Source organism: Phascolarctos cinereus, unplaced genomic scaffold (genome assembly GCF_003287225.1).
Source record: "Phascolarctos cinereus isolate Bilbo 61053 unplaced genomic scaffold, phaCin_HiC Scaffold_2;HRSCAF=192, whole genome shotgun sequence".
In the NCBI taxonomy this organism is placed as follows: domain Eukaryota; kingdom Metazoa; phylum Chordata; class Mammalia; order Diprotodontia; family Phascolarctidae; genus Phascolarctos; species Phascolarctos cinereus.
This window is the reverse complement of record NW_027555625.1, coordinates 136589605-136609374: the sequence shown is the minus strand read 5'-3', so window position 1 is coordinate 136609374 and position 19770 is coordinate 136589605. Positions and strand designations below refer to the sequence as shown.

The 19770-nt window shown below is 39.7% G+C and overlaps 1 protein-coding gene across 12 annotated transcripts in view; it reads right to left on the bottom strand.

Annotated features, from left to right (window-relative positions):
• CSGALNACT1 (chondroitin sulfate N-acetylgalactosaminyltransferase 1) overlaps nucleotides 1-19770 on the bottom strand; it is a 402593-nt gene that overhangs the window by 28433 nt on the left and 354390 nt on the right. For all 12 annotated transcript variants that reach the window (XM_020969596.2, XM_078149613.1, XM_020969598.2 and 9 more), the window contains one exon: nucleotides 15810-15911. In XM_020969596.2, the coding sequence (XP_020825255.1) occupies nucleotides 15810-15911 (102 nt within the window). The remainder of the gene's footprint in view (nucleotides 1-15809; nucleotides 15912-19770) is intronic.

Here is a 19770-nt window from a genome sequence, read left to right as displayed (position 1 = left end):
TCTATCTTAAATGTCCACACATGCATGCCAGCCTTGGTATTTCTCATTAAATAAGTCCCCAGAGCAATCCTGCATAATGGTGATCTTGAGTTGATTCCTAGCAACACTCCAGAACATAATATTAGAGCAATCATTTGAGAGGACTTAGAATGGGAAGTAGTGATCACCACCATGGTTTCATCATGAATAAATGATAACAGATTAACTTCATTTTTTTTTGACAGGGTTACTAGACTGATCGATCAAGGCAATGCATAGATATATTTTCTTGGGTTTCATCAAAGCATTTGAACTATCTTTCATGATATCCACGTGGACAAGATAAACCCACGATAGGTGGTAGTGCAGCTGGTGGATTCAAAACTTACTGTATGATCAGACACAAAAGGTTAATGATTAGTGGCACTGCTCAGATTTATTTAATATTAGAAAAAAAAACCTTATTGAATGCTGGCTGTATACAATGCACTCTGCTAGGCACCAACCTAGGCAGGTTGGTGGGTGGTCCAGAAAGGTTAGAGAGAGATACAAATAAGCAATCTGTTCTCTCATTAAGTTTACAATCCAGGAGGAATTAGAAAAACACACCAATGACTACAGTACAAGAAGGAACACGACATGGGCCATAGTGGAAGCACCAGGCAAGGCTTCTTGAAGGATAAAGCATCAGAGCTGGCCTTGAGCTCACCTTGGAGGGAGGCATAGTGCATCTCATAAATAACGGTCAATCCAGCATCTCTAACTAAGAATAACATTGTGTGCCTCTTTCACAATCTGGGTGAAGTGTCCCAAGAAAAGGTTTGTCACATTTGCAGCCTCATCAGACACTGTTGATTCCTCTGTTCAATCTGTGGCATGTTTTCCTAAAGGTCTATTCTGATGCCTTATAATGGTGTGGAGGTGACTGTCCCCAGGGGCTTGAAATCTATGAAGCCTAAGGACTGCAAACTCTGGTAGGCCCTACTTTGAGCTTGGCTGCAGTACCAGGCTATGTATGTACCTACTGTGTGAGGACCAGTCTCACCAAGGTCCGAAAAACTCATCACCAAAAGGACAACCACCTCGTGATGATTTTTTTTTTGATCCACAGAAACTCAAAAGATGTTCAAATGAAGGCTGAGTGAACACTTTCAGGGATGATAGAGGGAGGATTCCTATAGCCCTTCTCTATTTCATGTTATTGATAACTCAGATCAAAGCATAGATGGTGTGTTTATCCATTTTTCTGAGGATATAGACACGGGAAGGATAAGTAACATCCAGGGTGACATCCTCAGCTCCTCATTAACACTCATTCCACATAACTAATCGGTTACTGAGCCTTGCTATTTTTACCTTCACAACAGGTCTCATATACAGAGGATGAGGTAACACCCTAATACATTCAACCACAAAAAGCACATATTTGATTCACCTGAGTGATTCTGTGCAGAATATTAGAAATAAAAGTATAATAGCAAGATAATAACTTGTCCTAGGGTCATTTCTGTTTGAACCCCATTAAACAAGAGGCTGGTAATAATGAGAGTAATAATAATAATCATTAATCATTATTAACAGGAACCCTGCTTAATAACCCTAACTCTAATTTCATTAACTAAGGAATTAAAATAATGTAGGAAGAGGATAAGGTACATGGCATTCCTGTCATTCTCTTTGCTACTGGAGCTGTGCCAAAGACACTTTCTGTGACGCCATCATTGTTGAGCTTACATCCCAATACTCTTATTCAGTTACCAAAAAAAGAATGCTTTTTAAGCCACCTACACACAAATCCACAGAATATAAATGTAAAAGAATGATAGCATGATAGTGACATGTACTAGGAGCATTTCTATCTGCATCAAAATGGTGAAAAAATGAGAATCATAATTGTAGAGGAGTTCAAATTCAATTCAGCAAATATTTATTCAGTACTTGTTATGTTCAGGACACTGGGCTTTGTGTTGGATATATGGAAGTAATGCATGACACAGACCCTGCTTTTAAAGAGCATACAAATTAAAGTGGGGGTGGGGGTGGAGATAAACTTTCTCTCCTTTTGGCTAAGATCGGGGATATTGCACATGGCCACAAATAATAATGATATGTGGCAGAATACAAAAATATGGAGAGAGGTCTGGACAAAGTACTGTGAGAAAATTGAGAAGGGAGAGATCAGTCTGAGTTGTAGAGGTCATGGAGGAGATGGCAGCTGATGTTACCAGGGATGTTGCAGAGACATGGATTAGATAAGACAATCTTTGATGAATCTGCCAACTATCAACTCACACTGGGACTTGTCAGTATACAAAAGATAGAGCAGACATCACTTGATTTAAGGCTTGACATTTTCTTTAAATTAAGGCAAATTATAATTAAAATTAATAACAATAATGTTAGCTAATGTTTACATAGGACCTACTATGTGTCAGATACTGTGTTAAACACTTTATAAACATTATCTCATTTGATCTTCACAACAATCCTGGGAGGTAGGTGCTATTATTATTATTACTATTCTACAGTTGTGGAAACTGAGGCAGATAGCAGTTAAACAAGATGCCTAGGGTCACACAGCCAGCAGGTATCTGAGGCTGGATTTGAACACAGGTCTTTTTAACTCTAGATCCAATTTGAGAACTTTAAAACTTTCTTTTTGAGATCACTAGAGACACTTTGAAGTAGCAGAGGGAAAGAAAATGTGTCAGGAATCACTGTTTGGGAGGGTATGTCCTATTTCCTGGTTCCACCTGTGATCCCAGGGTATGAACCATTAGGAATGAAAATCAGGTGCAGGGAAGTTAATTTGGGTTATTGTCTGTAATGATCCTAATTCTATATGCAGCAATTATCTCACACCATTAGGCACTTAATAAGTATTCTGGGCATGGGTGATGATGATAATGATTTTGATGAAGAGAAGGCCTAAAAAGATGTTCTTCTTGCCCATTTTATCCCCAAAGAAGCAGGAGGGGATCTATTCAAAATGCAACTACTGTATCCAATATTCAGATAACAGTCTTAATTTGGTGTTAATAATAACTTATATTCATATACCTTTTTATAGATTTCAGTGTTTTCATAACAACCCTTAAAGGGATGGAGATAGTTCCAAGAATTATCACCCCCATTTTACAGATGAAGAAAATGAGGCTAAAGTGGCAAATGCTAAGGTCATATGTGTAGGAAGTGTCGGAACCAGAACTCAAATCTAGATGTTCTAACTTCAAGTCTTGTGGCATTTCTCTTGCATCAAATTGTCTCCAAGTCAATGATTCAGACACAAAGGAATTTTATCTTCTTTTTCTAAAAAAAGTCAAGGTTAGGTAGCAGCATGTAACCTTGTTAGCCCAAGTCCCATTTTCTTTTATGAAAAGCTCTGCTCTCTCCAAGTGGTCAGCATGTCGTCTGAGCTCTCACTTGCCTGGGAAAAGATTAACTGTCTCATGTTTCATGAGTCACAAGTTGATTCTATCTATTCCTCAGCTAAAAGGGGGTGAGGGGACCCCTTTGCAAATGTAATATTCCTGAAATAAACCTTTCTGCATTTTTGCTCTTGGATATGCAGATGAGAACTTCCTGTGATACTTGTTAGCCAAAGCACTTCAGAAGAGGCATGAAATAATGATGAACAGTGTGACTGAGAAGGTGCCAATGATGAAAACCTTGCTCCCACTGGGGCAGCATAATTCTTCACCAACAATAGCAGCATCCTCTTACTTGTGTGTGCCTCCTAGGTACATAGATCAGAGCCTAGGAAATGATGCTTTCTTTAAGTCCACGTCCAGACAAAGACAAATTATTAATGTAGTGAATGCAATTAGCTAATCATTAATCTTATAGACTCCTTTTTTTGTTTGTTTCTTTTAATACCATCATCAAGGACAGCTAGGTGGCACAGTGGATAGAGTACCAGGCCTGGAGTCACGAAGACTCATCTTCTGGTTCAAATCTGGTCTCATCACTTAGTAGCTGTGTGACCTTAGGCAAGTCATTTAACCCTGTCTGCCTCAGTTTCCTTCTTTGTAAAATGACCTGTAGAAGAAAATGGCAAACCACTCCAATATCTTTGCCAAGAAAACCCCAAAAGGGGTCACAAAGAGTCAGACACAACTGAAACAACTGAACAACATAATACCACCATTCTAAGAAGAAATCCTCATTTGCAGCATGCTTTAGAAAAAATAGCACACTGCTGTCGTAAGTCTGGGTTCTGCCAGTGATCCCACGGCATGAACTCTTAGAAAATCAAAATCAGGTGCAGGGAAGTTAATTTGAGTTATTGCCTGTAACGATGTACTGAAATATAAAGTTCTCCTGAAGTAATTAGAGTAAATACCTGGGGAGGGAAAAAGTGAATGACATGGCCCGCCAGCCACAACAATGGATCTTCTGTGTACACCTAATGCAAAAGCTTTTCACTGAGCTGGGGTAGCTTGACCACAAAAACGTCCCACAATTTAGTGCTCTCCAAATGCTACTAACATCAAGAGGTTCAAGTTCAAAGCTCACAATCGACTAACATTACATTTCTGTGTAGAAGAAATGATATACAGAGCTAACAGCCTCTACAGTTTCCACAAAGGACTGGCTGCAGGAAGAGGAAGAAACACATGAGGATAATAATAGCTAGCCTTTAGATAGAACCTTTAAAATGTGCAAGCATTTTATGAATTTTCTTTTTAAACTGATTTTATCCTCACAGCAACCCTAAGAGGTAGGTGCTGTTTACTATCCCCATTTTACAGATGAGGAAACTGAGGCAGGCAGACGTTAAGTAACTTGCCCAGGGTTACACAGCTAGGAAGTATCTGAGGCTGGATTTAAACTCAGGTCTTCCTTACTCCAGGTCCAGTTCTCTATCCATTTGCTACCTAATGTAAGAGACAAAGAACACTGCATAAACGCGCAAACAAACAGTATAACCAAAGAACTACTGACATGCGTGGACAGAGCATTCACAAGCATTGGCATCGCCGTCAGTAAGCATCTACTGAGTGCCAACTACTCATAAATTTGTGCTCGGCCCAGGGCATACACAGATATTGCCCCAGTCAGTCTAATATACTGATCTGAAAATAAGCCACAATCTCTTTGTGTTTGTATTTTATAAAACCCCGGGGTGGCCCACAATTGGTGCTCTTTTTCAGAAGATAGTAAAATACACAGTTCTTTTTCAGTGTATTAAATGTCTGGGTTTCCCCCCCAAAAGATATTTAATTCAACAAACATTAAGTCCCTTTCATATATGTCCAGTACATATATGTACTGTTTTAGGCAGAGTAAGGATGGGTGGGGAGATATAAAGCTTAGAGCTCACTTAATGTTAACTGCTTATATCCAAGGGTAACTTATATTGGGAAAAATATAGCAGTTGAGGATCCATGGAATAGTATAACTAAAAGAGATTTTAGAGATCATCTAGTCCAAAGGTCAAACACACACAATAATTAAAACAACAGCACAAGGTAGTGTATGTGTATGTGTATAATATATATATATATACATATATATATATGTATATATATATATATATATATATATATACATACACACACAAAGAGAGAGACACACACACATATATATGTTGTTGTTTAGTCATTTTTGAGTCATATTCGACTCTTTGTGACCCCATTTGGAGTTTTCTTGACAAAGATACTGGAGCGGTTTGCCATTTCCTTCTCCAGCTCATTTTACAGATGAGAAAACTGAGGCAAACAGGGTGAAGTGGTTTACCCAGAGTCACACAGTTAGTAAGTGTTCGAGGCCAGATTTGAACTCAGGATGATAAGTGTTCCTGACTTCAGGGCTGGCACTCTATCCACTGTTCCACCTCGCTGAGTGACGTGATATGATGTGATGTGATGTGATATAATATATAATATAATATATAATGTAATATAACATAATATAACAATGTAATATAATGCAATATAATATAATGTAATAATATAATATAATATATGGCACCAAATGAGTGGTTTAGACAGTGAGTATGATGGGCATACAAAAACAGGACAATTTGCTGTCAGCTAGGGTAGACAAAAAAGGTTCCCTAGAAGAGAGAAGACTTTAAAAATGAATAGCACTTAACCAAGTAGAGAGTAGGGCATTCTGGGACCTAGGGATGAAAATAGGGTTAGCAACAACGCAAGAACAGGACTTTCTTTAAATATGCTCCCCAAAGTGAGTGTGCCAGAGTCAGGTTGTAGTTGAGATAGTAGATAGGAAATGGGTTCTTAAACATTTTGGGGGGGCTATGGACCCCTATGGCAGTATGTTGCAGTCTATTCACCTCTTCTCAGAGTAACATTTTTAAATAATTGAAGGAAATGCTGTTTCAATTACAATTTAGTGAGAATAAAGAGGTAATTTTTTCCTACCTAAGTTCACAGATCCCCTGAAATCTATCCACAGATCCATGGGGTTGGGGAAGGGTCTATGGATTCTAAGCTTATAATCCCTGATATAGAGGATTAGGGAGATACTACCCAGTCCAGAAGTATACTCTTCCTCCTCTGTATGAATTCACATTGTACATTCTTCGCAATTTGTTTTGTGTGCCTTATCCATCTTTGTATTCTTCTCAGTGGCTAGGATACAACTTTGCACATGGTAGGCACACAATTTTTTGAAACTGAATTAAACTGGATAGGCCTGACAGTTTCAAGTTTAGAATCTGTAGCCAGATTGTATAAGATCTCTAATACAGACTAAGGAATTTGGACTTGATCCAGTAAATAGAGGGAAGCCATTGAGCCAAACTAAGCCAAATAAGCATTTATTATGGGCCTACTATGTGCACAGAACGATGCTAAATGCTGAGGATATGACAACATAAAAAATCGACCCTGCCCTTGTGGAGCTCACAAGGAATTTTCCAAAGGAATATATGTAAACAGAGAAATGTATATGTAAATATATATACATAAATGTATTATATGTATAAATACATGTATGTATGCGTGTATGTATGAAATTTGAGGAAAGAGAAAATGCTTTTAGTTAAGAGAATAAAGAAAGACTTCCTATAAGATTGATGCATGAGCCGAGTCCTGAAAGAAGCTAGGGATTGTAACAGATAGAGGTGAGGAAGAAATGCTTTCCAGACATAGGGGAACATTCTGGGAAAAGGCAGGAGGTAGAATACCAAGTTTGGAAAACCATGAGTCACTCAGTTTGGTTGAAATATAGAATGCATTAGATAAATATGGAAAAGTACATAGGCCAGAATTATATTGTAAAGTGCTTTAAATGCCAAGCTGAAAAATGTATCTTATCCTGGAGGCAACAGGGAGCCACTGACGGTCCTTGAGAGAGACTGTGGCATGGTGAGACCAGTGCTTTTGGGATTATTTTGGCAGCTGTGAGGAGGATGAACTGGAGAATGGTGATATTGGGAGGAAAAAAGGATTTGTATGCTAGATATGTTGTAGAGGAAAAATCAATAGTCAATTGGGTATTGTGGTTGGAAAGCTAATAACCAGGAAAGTGACATGATCCAAATGGAGTTTTAGGATAATTAACGTAGGAGATGGGAGGCAAGGCTTTGTAGTATGCCAGGACTATGGTCCTTTTTATCAGGGAAAATTTCTGAGGGGAATGAATATGGAATATTTAAAGAATAAAAAGAACATGTTATTTGTTGGTTTAGGGGAGAAATAATTTGGGTGTTAATGGACTGTGCAATTCTTGGACTTTATCAAATGCTATAAAGTCAGTTATAACCAGCTATCCAGTTGTCTTGAAGTTGATATACTTCCTATTCAGGGGCCAAGTCTTTATTTTTCATCTTAATGTCCATCCGTGACAAAATAATTTAACCAAAGTACCACTGGCCCACTAGTCACTGCTGCCCCAGAGATTTCCATGTGAAAGACAGACCTGCCTATCTGAGGCAGCAACATTTAGCTGGCAGTCAGCACAGAACCACCAGAAGTGGAGGCTCACTGGGAATTTCCTGGCCACCCTCTGATTCAACCAATCAATCAATCAAATAGCATTTTTAAAGTTACTACTACGTGCCAGGCACTTCCCTCAAAGACCTTGGAGATAGCATATAACTACATAAATGTGGTTGCTGTTGAGTTATTCCAGTCATGTCTGACTCTTTATGAATCCATTTAGAGTTTTCTTATCAGGGATCCAGGAGTGGTTTGCCATTTCCTTTTCCAGCTCATTTTAGAGATGAGGAAACTCAGGCAAGCAGGGTAAAGTGACTTGCCCAGGGTCACACAGCTAGTAAGTGTCTGATTTCAGATTTGAACTCAGGAAGAGGAGTATTCTTTCTTTCAGATTTAATACTCTATCTATTACACCACCCAGCTACTCAACTATATAAATAGCATATAAAAAATGTTTGCAAATGGCCTGGCTCATTTGAATAACCTTATTGTTACCCACCTCTTGACAGAGAGGTAAAGGACTCAGCACAGATTGAGAAAATAATTTTTTGGACATAGCCAGTATCAATTTGTTTTGCTTGGCTGTACATATTTATAACAGATTTTTGTCTTTCTTGCCTTCTCAGTTGTGGTTCTGCTTCATCCAAAAGGACCATGACATCAGGAAGATGATGCCATAACTTGCAAGTGAATTGGACTTAAGTGAGGGAGGGCTGTGCGAAGTCACCAGCCTCACTTTCTCCTCCAGAGCCATCGGGGTCTAGTGGCCAGATAGAGACCAGGACAACTGGAAATGGCCCAGAATGCCGTGGAAGACCTTGCCTTTCTCAGTTAGAGGAAGGGAGAAGGGGAGAGAAAGTGCATTGTTGATTTTTTTTTAATAATTTTTTTTCAAAAGAAAATAAGGCTGTATTTTTGTCACCCAAGCTCATGGACCCCCTGAAATCCATCCACAGTCCTACACAAGCCCCAGAATGCCTGCTCTATGGCTCCATAGGTAGTTTTAGAGAATTGTCAAAAGGTAAGGCAGATGTAGGAGGGATAGGAGGTAGATCTCCATTAAAATAAAATAAGCTTAAATTTAAAAAAATGAAGAAGACTAACATTACTTTACATTTAGACAGCATTTTACTATTTACAAAGCACTTTCCTGGATAGCTTATGCTCATCCTTTCTCCCGACCCTCTTTGGAGAGGCTCTGTGGAATTATGTAGGAGATTTGGCAGAAAAGATTTGGGAAAGGTTAATAAAGAAGGCTAGGTTGTTAGACACTCCTCTCACTGCAAATCTGACCCAGTGGCGAGGGAAGCTGAGCTCCTGTCCACTCTCTTCATTTCCAAAAAGTGAAGGAACATGCACTGAATTTAGAGTACACTGTGTTAAAGGGTGATTTAATTTGTATTTATTACAGTGTCTGCGAGGTGATAAGGACCTTAGAGAAGACCTAGTTCTACTCTAGCCTGACTGATGACTCAATGCCCTCCAGGATGGCCCGACAGGTGGCTAATTCAGCTCCTTCTGAAAATGTCCAATGAACTCCCTACCGTTGCTAAGATAGCTCATTACTGAGAAGTTCTTCCCTTGATTCAGGAGTTAAAAATCTGATTCTCCATGGGTTCCATCCATTGCTCCTACTTCTTCCCCCTTGGGTAAAGCAGAACAACTCCGATCCCAATTAGATCTGGTGACTAAAACCTGAAAGATTTTATGTCCCTGAGATTCTCCCAAGCCTCCGTTCCAGGCTAAAACCTCAGTTCCTTCAGCTGATCCTTGTATGGTGTGTTTTCAAGCTCTTCCTCACAATCCTGGTGGCTTTTCTCTGGATAACAATGACAATGATAATAATAACTAGCGTTTATATATTGCTCTAAAGTTTGCAAAGTTCTTTGCAAATATCATCTCATTTTATCCTCAAACAATGCTGGGCCATTGGTGCTGTTATTATCCCTATTTTACAAATGAGGAAAGCTAGGCAGGCTGAAGGTGACTTGACCAAGGTCACACAGGTAAGTTAGTGTCTGATGCCAGATTTGAACTCAGGTCTTCCTGACTCCAGACCTGGCACTCTCCAGCTTGTCAACTGGAACTTTACATTATTCAAGTTGATCTTCCCCAAAGAGAAAGAAGGCCACATTTAGCTTTAAATGTGATTACACATTTTATGGAACTTTAAAGTTTGCAAAGCATTTTCCAAAGAATATCTTATTTGGTCCTTAAAAAAAAACCACCCTGTGAGGTGGAGGTAATAGCATCTCATTTTACAACTAAGGAAACTAAGGCATACAGAAGTTAAGTGACTTGCCCAGGGTCACATAGCATATAAGCATCTGAAGCAGAAGATGAACACTAGTCTTCCTTATTGCAAAAACAGCTCTCTATCCACCCTACTGCCTCTGATTAATATATCTATCGTCAGTATTTATACCTGTAGGCTTTTGTGGATCTGGCATTGCAAGTATATCACTTGCTAGAATGCATGTTATGGCTCCAGGTAGTATAGTAGAATAAGCCTTGGACCTAGGAGACCTAGGTTTCATTGGCTTATTAGCTGTGTGACCATGGACAAGTCATTTTACTTCTCTAGGCCTCAGTTTGCTCATCTGTAAAATGGACAGACTAATATTTTTGCTATTTGCCTTACAGACACTATTATGAGGAAAATGCTTTATAAAGCTCAAAGCACTACAGAAATGTGACCTGGAATTTCTTTTCTTTTCCTTCCTTCCTTTCTTCTTTCTTTCTTTCTTTCTTTCTTTTCTTTCTTTCTTTCTTTCTTTCTTTCTTTCTTTCTTTCTTTCTTTCTTTCTTTCTTTCTTTCTTTCTTTCTTTCTGGCAATTGGGGTTAAGTGATTTGCCCAGGGTCACACAGCTAGTAAGTGTCAAGTGTTTGATCTGAGGCCAGATTTGAAGTCAGGTCCTCCTAACTTCAGGGCTGGTGCTCTATCCACTGAGCCACCTAGCTGCCCCTCAGCTGGAATTTCATTAAAGAATCTGCATTAAACAAATTCAGGATCAGTGACAGAGCTTGGAACCTTACCTAGCTAAGAAAGAAAGAAAAAAAGGGAGGAGGGAAGAAGGAAAGGGAAAACAGAAAGAAAGGAAGAAAAAAGAAAGAGAGAAAAAGACAGAGGAAAAGGTAAAAAGTCAGAAAGACAGAAGGAGGGAAAGGAATAAGAAGAAAGAAGGAAAGAAAAAAGAAAGAAAGAAAGAAAGAAAGAAAGAAAAGAAAGAAAGAAAGAAAGAAAGAAAAGAGAAAGAAAGAAAGAAAGAAAGAAAGAAAAAAAAAGAAAGAAAGAAAGAAAGAAAGAAAGAAAGAAAGAAAGAAAGAAAAGAAAGAAAGAAAGAAGGAAGGAAGGAAGGAATTTAGAGTTGGAAGAGATTTTAGCAGTCACCTAGCCCAACACTAATATTAAACAGATGAAGAAAACTGAGGTTCAGAGGTGGTAAAAATGCATATAGGTGCCCACAGTAGCCAAACAAAAAAAAGGTAGTATACTGCATAGCTGAGATTTGAATCCAAGTCTTCTGGCTCCCAATCTAGTGATCACCACATTAGGCTGCTTCCTTGAAATGAAGTGCCCTGGAATCTGGAAGTGGCCATCTTGTTTTTCTAAGGAAAAATGTGGCCACTAGCTAATGAACTGCTATGACATGCTTCTGAAAGCAGCATCACAGAGGAAGGACAGCCAGCATCACAGAGAGAGCAAAGAAAGGAAGCCTAACAACTCAGAGAGCAGGGGGAAAAAATCAATGAGGCACACACAGACCTTTTATGCTTCATTGATTTTTGCTACTCATTGTTCCTCCTTGGTGGCTGTGTTTATATCCTCCTTCTACTTTCTGCTACTAGGCAGGTCTGAGAATCAGCACAGCCAAGTGCCTGTGACGACTCATCCTCCACAAGCCGAGATGCCTGCTATGGAAATGGGGCGGTTGCCCAAGGTTTGTCTGCTAGCTCTGTTGCAATCTGCCCTTGTCTAGAAGCAAGCCAGATAAACAGTGATACCTACAGAGAGTTTTTAATGGACTGGAGAAAAGCACTCAGCTAGGCGTCAGGAGACCTGATTTCAAGTTTGATGTTGTAAGCAGTGTGACAGAGTGGCCAAAAGTGCAAATGGTACGTTGGGTTGCATTAAGAGAGGTACAGAATAAGGAGATGAGGGCCTTGTTCATTGGAGGATTGTGTTTAGTTCTGGGCTCCACAGTTTAAGAGAAAAGTGGCCAAGACAGAGCCTTGATCTACTGGTAGGGAATGTGATATGGATGGTGATCCAGAAAAGAGATGAAGAAGTAAAGGTCAGACAGGTATGAGGAGAACACAAAGAGGGTTAGATCTAGGAGTACGAAGCAGTCAACAAGTCTAGAAGGACAGGGATTGAGAAAAGGTCATTGGATCTGACAACTAAGAGAACATTAGTAACTAAAGAGAGCTATTTCAGTTGAGTAATGATGTCGGGCACCAGACTGCAAAGAACAGCATGAGTTTACCAAACATGTTGCTAAAAATCTAGACAGACTGTAACCACAACATACCCTTGATTTACCAGTCTAACTTTTTTTGTGGGGAGGAGGGACAGAGGACAGGGGCGAGGAGAAGAGGAGTTACAAACTTGTTCTGTAAAACGGTGGTCATGATTCCAGAGGACTGACAATAAAACATGTGACCCATCTACTCACTGAGAGGTGACGGATTCAAGGTGCATACATTTATAGACAGGGGAAATGTGGGACTTAGTTTTGTTTGATTGTGCGTATTTGTTAGAAGACTTTTCTTTTTCTTTCTTTCAAAGGGAGTTTTCTTTTTCTTTCTTCCTTACCTGTGTAAGGAAGGGAATAGTGAGAGGGTCATCTCCCCTCCTCCTAAAAACAAAAAAAGAAAGAAAAAGAAAAGAAGAAAAAGAAGATCACTGGAGCATTTTTTTAAAAAAATGTATGGAAGGAAAAAAATGGAGTGTGAGAAGGAAAACAAATAGGACAGCTTTGAAAATTCTATGTGGAATTTATTGTATGTTTAAAAGAAAAAGCATAACAGAGACTCATAGTTTCATGAACAATCTTCTTTTGTCTTCTATTTTATATGCAGAAACACTCACTTTGCTTGGTTTTTGTTTTAAGTTCAGAATAAAAATAAAATAATAATATGCTTAAGAATTTTGCCAGGAATTTAAGTCAGGCTACCTTGCTGAATGAGACATTTGTCCTCCTTCAGTTCTATAGCATCTCCCCCATTTTTTCTATAGTTTTTCAAATATTACTGATAGTTGTTCAGCACTCATGGTTAGTATTTCTGTTACTTCAGATTTAGTTTATCTGTGTCACTTGAACTTATCACAGACATTTATAAGCCCTTCCTAGGCTATGGGAGTCACAGGATTTAGAGGCCCAGGGGACAGAGAGCAGCATTTAGAGTCAAGAAGATATGAAATCAGATATGTGACCGTGGATAAGTCACTTAACCTATCTGAGTCTCAGTTTCCTCATACGTAAAATGGGGTTAAATAACAGCATTTACCTTACAGGATTATTGTGCAGACCACCAAAGCACTCTGGGTCTCAGAAAGCATTTTGTAAACCTTAAAATGTTATTTCTATAAGTGCTAGCTGTCATTATTTAGAGCTAGAAGGAAACTTCAGAGAGTATTAGTCCAACCCTCTCCTTTTATGGATGAGGGAATTGAAGCCTGAGAGAAGTGAAGAACTTGTAAAAGGTCACCTTGCTAAAAATCCAAGAGCCAAGATTTGAATACAGGTCTTTGGACACCCAGTCTAACACTCTTTCCGCTATACCACCTACTTCAAACTCTGCCTCTTCCACAACACCCTAACACAAGGCTAAATGTACTTATAGAGGCAGCTAGGTAGTTCAATGGATAGAATGTTGGACCTGGAGTCAGGAAGACCTGAGTTCAAATGCAGCCTCAGACAATTCCTAGATGTGTGACCCTGAGCAACTCACTTCATCTCCATCCACCTCAGTTTCCTCATCTGTAAAATGAGGATAAAAACAGCACCTACCTCCCAGGGTTGTTGTGAGGATCACATAAAATAATAGTTGTGCATCAGATTGCAAACCTTGAATCATTCTATAAATTATCGTTTGGTCATTTTCAGTCACGTCCAGCTCTTTCTGACCCAATTTAGAGTTTTCTCGGCAAAGACATTGGAGTGGTTTGCCATTTCCTTTTCCAGCTCATTTTACAGATGAAGAAACTGAAACAAATAGGGTTAAGTGACTTGCCCAAGACAGCTAGTAAGTGTCTGAGGCCAGATTTGAACTTAGTTCTTCCTGACTCCAGGCCTGGTGCTCTATTTACTACACCACCTAGCTGCCCTATAATTGTTATTATTATTATTATATAATTATTATTGTTAATAGATATGTTATTATTATATAATTATTATTGCTAATTATTATTCCCAAGAGCCATGGGGAAAACTACTAAAACAATGTTTTCTATCATTTAATTAGGCCCTTCAAAGTCCTTTGGGTCCTATCTATGGTAGAGGATAGCTAGAGGCAGCTGGATGGTACGGTGGACTTGCCCTGGAGTCAGGAAGACTGGAATTCAAATCTAGCCTCAGATGTTTAATAGTTGTGTGACCCTGGTCAAGTCCCTTAACCTCCATCTGTCGTAGTTTCCTCAGTTGTAAAATGGGGGTAATAACAAGGCCTACCTCCCAAGGTTGTTATAAGGATCAAATGAAATGATATTTATAAAGTACCTGGCACAGAGTGGCTGCTTAATAAATACCTCCTTCCTTCCAGGACCAGGACCACTTAGTATACTCATCATACCTCAGTGATCTAAAATTCCTTAGAGATAATATAGTACAATGGAAAGAGCTCTGACTGAGGAGGTGGGGGACCCGTGTTCAAATCCTGTTTAAGCTACTTAGCTTATTCCCTGTATAATATTAAGTAGATCACTCACACTGTAAAATGACAGGGTCTCTGCAGTTCCTTCCTGCTCTAGATCTATGATACTAAGACAGCTAAAACTCATGAACTACTGTTATCTATTACATAACATACTAGGCAGCTCGGTGGTGCAGTGAATAGAGTGCCCGGAATCAGGAAGACCTGAGTTCAAATACAGCCTCAGACACGTCCTAGCTGTGTGACCCTGGACAAGTCACTTAATCCTGTTTGCCTCAGTTTCCTCATCAGTAAAATGAGCTAGAGAAGAAAATGGCAAACCGCTCTAGTACCTTTGCCAAGAAAACCCCAAAAGGGGTCATGAAGAGTCAGACACAAATAAATAACAACAACATAACACACCCCTTTACTCAAGTTCCTTTTTTCTGAGGGCTATCTGTCAGCTACTACATAAAACCATGACAGTCCATGACAAGCCCTTGTTTAAAAGCTTTCCATCCTGCTTGACAGATTTCAGTTGGGATCCTCAGCAGACCCTCTTTGGTTTCTCTTTTGTCTCTCGAAACACACAATGAGTGAACATCAAGGGACTGCATCCCTTTGCTAAGAGGAGGGAGATCTGACTGGGTGCGTCCCTGTTCACTTCCCTAGCTGTGACTGAGACAGAACTAATTACAGAGCTATGTTCTTTCTAATTCCCACTCTGCACATGCAAACCTCTAAAATCTTTAGTGCTAAAAAGAATGATTATATTCAGTCATGCAGAAGCCCAAAGAAACCTAAGCTTCCCAACCCAGCTGCTCCAGGGAGTTGATCACATCTGTCAAATGTGTCAACTCAACACAATTAGGACTGGTGTCAGGCAGGGTGATCTCAGGGGGAAGAGTGAGACAGAATCCTCCCTCCTTTTCCCTCCCTCCTCCCCTCAAGCTGCCAGCCAGGCTAAGTCACATCCTCTCCCCACACTGGGAAGGAAAGTCAAATCACACTCTAGTTTTTCCCCACAGCCTATAGTTTGGAGAGTATGGTTCTCATTCAATACTCACTTGGAAGTGTTCTCCAATATTCCTTTGACTTCACTCATTTGTTCCTTCCCAAAGTAAACCACAGTGAGGTGGACTCTCCCATCTTGTTGGATGCACATCTCCCTGCAAGACCAAACACGAGTCAGCCCCCCTGGAAGACTGGAGTCCTCTTTCCAGGACAGTCTGTCAATCAGCAATTTTTAAACTGTGTGCTAGGACGAGGCAAAAAGATAATCCCTGCCTTTAAGGAGTTCACAATCTAATGGTGAAGACAACATGCAAATAAATGTATACAAAGAAGTCATCTACAGGATACACATGAAGTAATCATCTGGAGGAAGGCACTAGAATTAAGGGAAGTGGGAAAGGCTTCCTGAAGAAGTGATCTTGGCTGACAATCAGAGGAAGCCAGGACTCAGCAGTAGGCAATGCCAAACATTTTGTTTTCCTGAACAGCCAAAGGGACTTGGCATTACAATGTATATCTCAGAGGAAGCAAATGGGGTCTCAGATGTGGCAAGCAGTATGTCATGCCATCATTAACGTCAGAGTAGAACCTTATGAATTCAGGAAATATAAAAAATAAACACGTATGGGACCTTGGGTCAGATTCTCTAGGAATTCCAATTCTTTTTTTTAACTTTTATCTATTGAATTGATTTTATATAATATTTTTATTTTTCCTCTAATTACATGTTAAGACAATTTTTAAACATTTAAAAAAAAGTTTTGAGTTCCAAATTTTATCCCTTCTTCCTTGCCTTCCCTACCTTTCCCTGAGATGGTAAGCAATTCAATATAGTTTAAACATATGCAATCATGTAAAATATTTCCATATTAGTCATGTTGTATAAGAAAGGAAGGAAGGAAGGAAGGAAGGAAGGAAGGAAGGAAGGAAGGAAGGAAGGACGGAAGAAAGGAAGGGGAAAATAGCATCCTTCAGTCTGTATTCAGACAGCATCAGTTCTTTCTCTGGAGGTGATAGCATGCTTCATTATGAGTCCTTTGGGATTGTCTTGCTGAGAACAGTTAAGTCATTCATAGTTCTTCATTGTACAATGTGGCTGCTACTATGTACAATGTTCTCCTGGTTCTGCTCACTTCACTCTGCATCAGTTCATATAAGTCTTTTCAGGCTTTTTGGCAATCATCCTGCTTGTCATTTCTAATAGCACTATATTATTCCATCATGATCATATACCACAGCTTGTTTAGCCATTCCTCAATTGATGGGCATCCCTTCAATTCCCAATTCTCAGCCCCCACAAAAAGAGTTGCTATAAATATTTTTGTCCTCCAATTCTTTATAGAGGCAACAGGATGTAACAGAAGGTACCCAGATACTTTTAACTCTACCCCACCCAAAGTCCTTCACATATATAGAGATTTACAAACCTCAAAGTGGTATAAAATGTCAGCTATTTTTCAACTATTATCTCATTCTATTCTCTCCTCAAGCCATTTAAAATAATTTTGTATTAACTTGTTTTACTTTTTTATGTCTGCTATCTTTTTTAAGCTCCTCTACAACCTATTTATAGATAGATGCTTTAAGTTTTATTCTCACTTTAAAGATGGGGAAACTGAGGCTGAGAGAATTTAAGTGAATTGATCAAGGTCACTCAGTTGGAAAGGAAGGGGAAGGAGGTAAGGATTTAAATCTGGATCTTCCAGGTTCCAAGTTCCATGCCGTATTCTACTGCTACCCCCTCAGTTTTTCCCCCACAACTCTGTGGAGGGAAGTTTTAACCTTCATTTTATAGAGAAGGAAACTGAGGAAAGGAGATTGTGCAGCTTGCCTGACTTAGTGGAGCAGCCAAACTAGAATCTCAGACTCCTCATGCCTTTTATGTGCAAAACATGGAAGACTGGTTGGGTAACTTCAATGAGCTGTTCCTCTACCCTGCAGGCTGAAGTGTGTGCTTTTATTTTCATCAACTCAGACTCATGACATTCCAGGGGCAGCTTGGTGCCAGGGACCTAAGAATACTGTCCCAGAGAGGAACAGTGACTGTTCCTTTGCCCTCCTCTCCCAGCAGAGTCCGACCCAGGTAAAACCGTGAAGCTTAAGTTTGTCCCATATCCTCAGTTGCAACTCTTTCTTCCTCATCTAGCACCTCTGCCAGATGCTGAGTGACTCTTGTCATACAGGCCTCCTACCCCAAAGAAGAACCCCCTGGGTGCCTCCTTTTTCCCTCCCTTCAATGTCCCAAGCTTTCAATTGTTCTGGCCCTCCTCCAACCCAATCAAACTTTGCTCTCAGATAACTTATTCCTTGGCAGTGCTGCTCACTGGTAGACTGTAGCTGCAAAATTGGACAAAAGAATCTGTTCCAGTAATGCATAATATCAGACACCTGCCAGGTAATGTATCTCTGGGCAGAATCCTTTTAGAGACAATCCCTTCATCCCAAAGGAATGACTACTGGTAGGAAATGCTGATCAGTCAAGGGATGTGTGCTTATTCATTATCATTATTCCAGGCAGCAAACACTTGCTGGCAGTGAGAGGAGAGGCGTCATGAAAGTGAGGTCTATGCAAGCCCACTGAAGGATTTGGCAGGATGTGGAAAAGGGGGAAGGAGGGGACCGAGGTAAAACCAAGTGCCAAGACACAGAGATGAGAATGCAGAAGGAGTTTTCAGAGGATAGCATACAGAGCAATCTAGAAGGAACCCAGGGATAATGATAGTGTCTTTAGGAAGTAGAATAGGGACAGCGGAGGGAATTATTCTCCTGAAAAGGCCCTTCAAAACTTGAGAGCTGCAGATGCTGCTGCCTAAATCTTTACCTACTGACAATACAATTTCCTTTAGATAAAAGGATCCTTTGATGAACTTGCCAGGTAATGTTTTAACTTCCTTTGCTAGGACAGAAAAGAACACACATACAAAGAGAAGTACAGGGGCAATTGGGCTTTTAAATTACATCTGCCAGCAGGAAAGAAATCCATCTCCAGATCCAGGGGAGGGTCCCCTACTGTGACTAAATAATAGGAATCTCACTTTTTCGGCAATGTCTTTGCTATGTTTCATGCTGACCTCTTTTAATCTTTTCAAAGCATTTCCCAATTTCAGGAAATAAGCTACTGAGACTCTTCGATCCCTTTACTATCCCCTGACAGGATGTGGGTTCCCCAAAAGATACTTATGAAGTAGGAATAACTACAAGGTTAATTTATAGGAGGAGTTCTGGGTGGACCATGACTATGGTTAGTTATAGCTGTGTTGTGTAAAATTAAAATATCATTAGAAATGTTCTGTTGTAAGGGGTGGGATGACTCTCTCAAAGAACAAGGGGAAATTTTAGTGATGTAAGAGCAAAAGATATCAATAAAAATTCATTTATTAAAAATATCATCAGGCTGTCTTCAAAAGACCTCAGAAAAGGTTCCTACTTATAGTTCTCACTGGGCTCCATTTTACTTTGAAAGGTAGAGGGATAGTGCAGGTAAAACTAAGGAGGGGAAATCTAGGGCTTCTTGTAACTGCAAAAAGTGCCATCCATCCCCAAATCATTAACTACTCTTCCTGGAGATTGGTAGCTTGGATTCCTCTAGAAGTCATTTCGGTACAATTTCCTCTAGTGTCATTTCTGTACAATAATCACATACTCACTTAATTCTAGCATCACTTTGACACAGTGTCAAGAGTGGGGAGGGACCTCAGAGCCTATCAAGTCCAACCTGTAATTGACTAGGAATTCCCCCAATAATATCCCCAACAAGAGGCTACCCTAATAAAAGGGAAATCATCACTTCTCTAGGAAGTTCTATTTTTGTAAGCTTCTCATTTATTATTCTCCACCTCTACCCATTATTTCACAGGAGGTAAAGAATTCCTTGGTGAAAAAACTCTTTCGACAAATGTGGGCATTCAGATGTTCTGAAACTCAGTCTTCGAGATTTGCCTGGGGGCACTGAGAGTTGATGGGCTTTGTCCAGGATCACAGAGCCAGTTTCTTTCAGAGGTGAGATTTGAATCC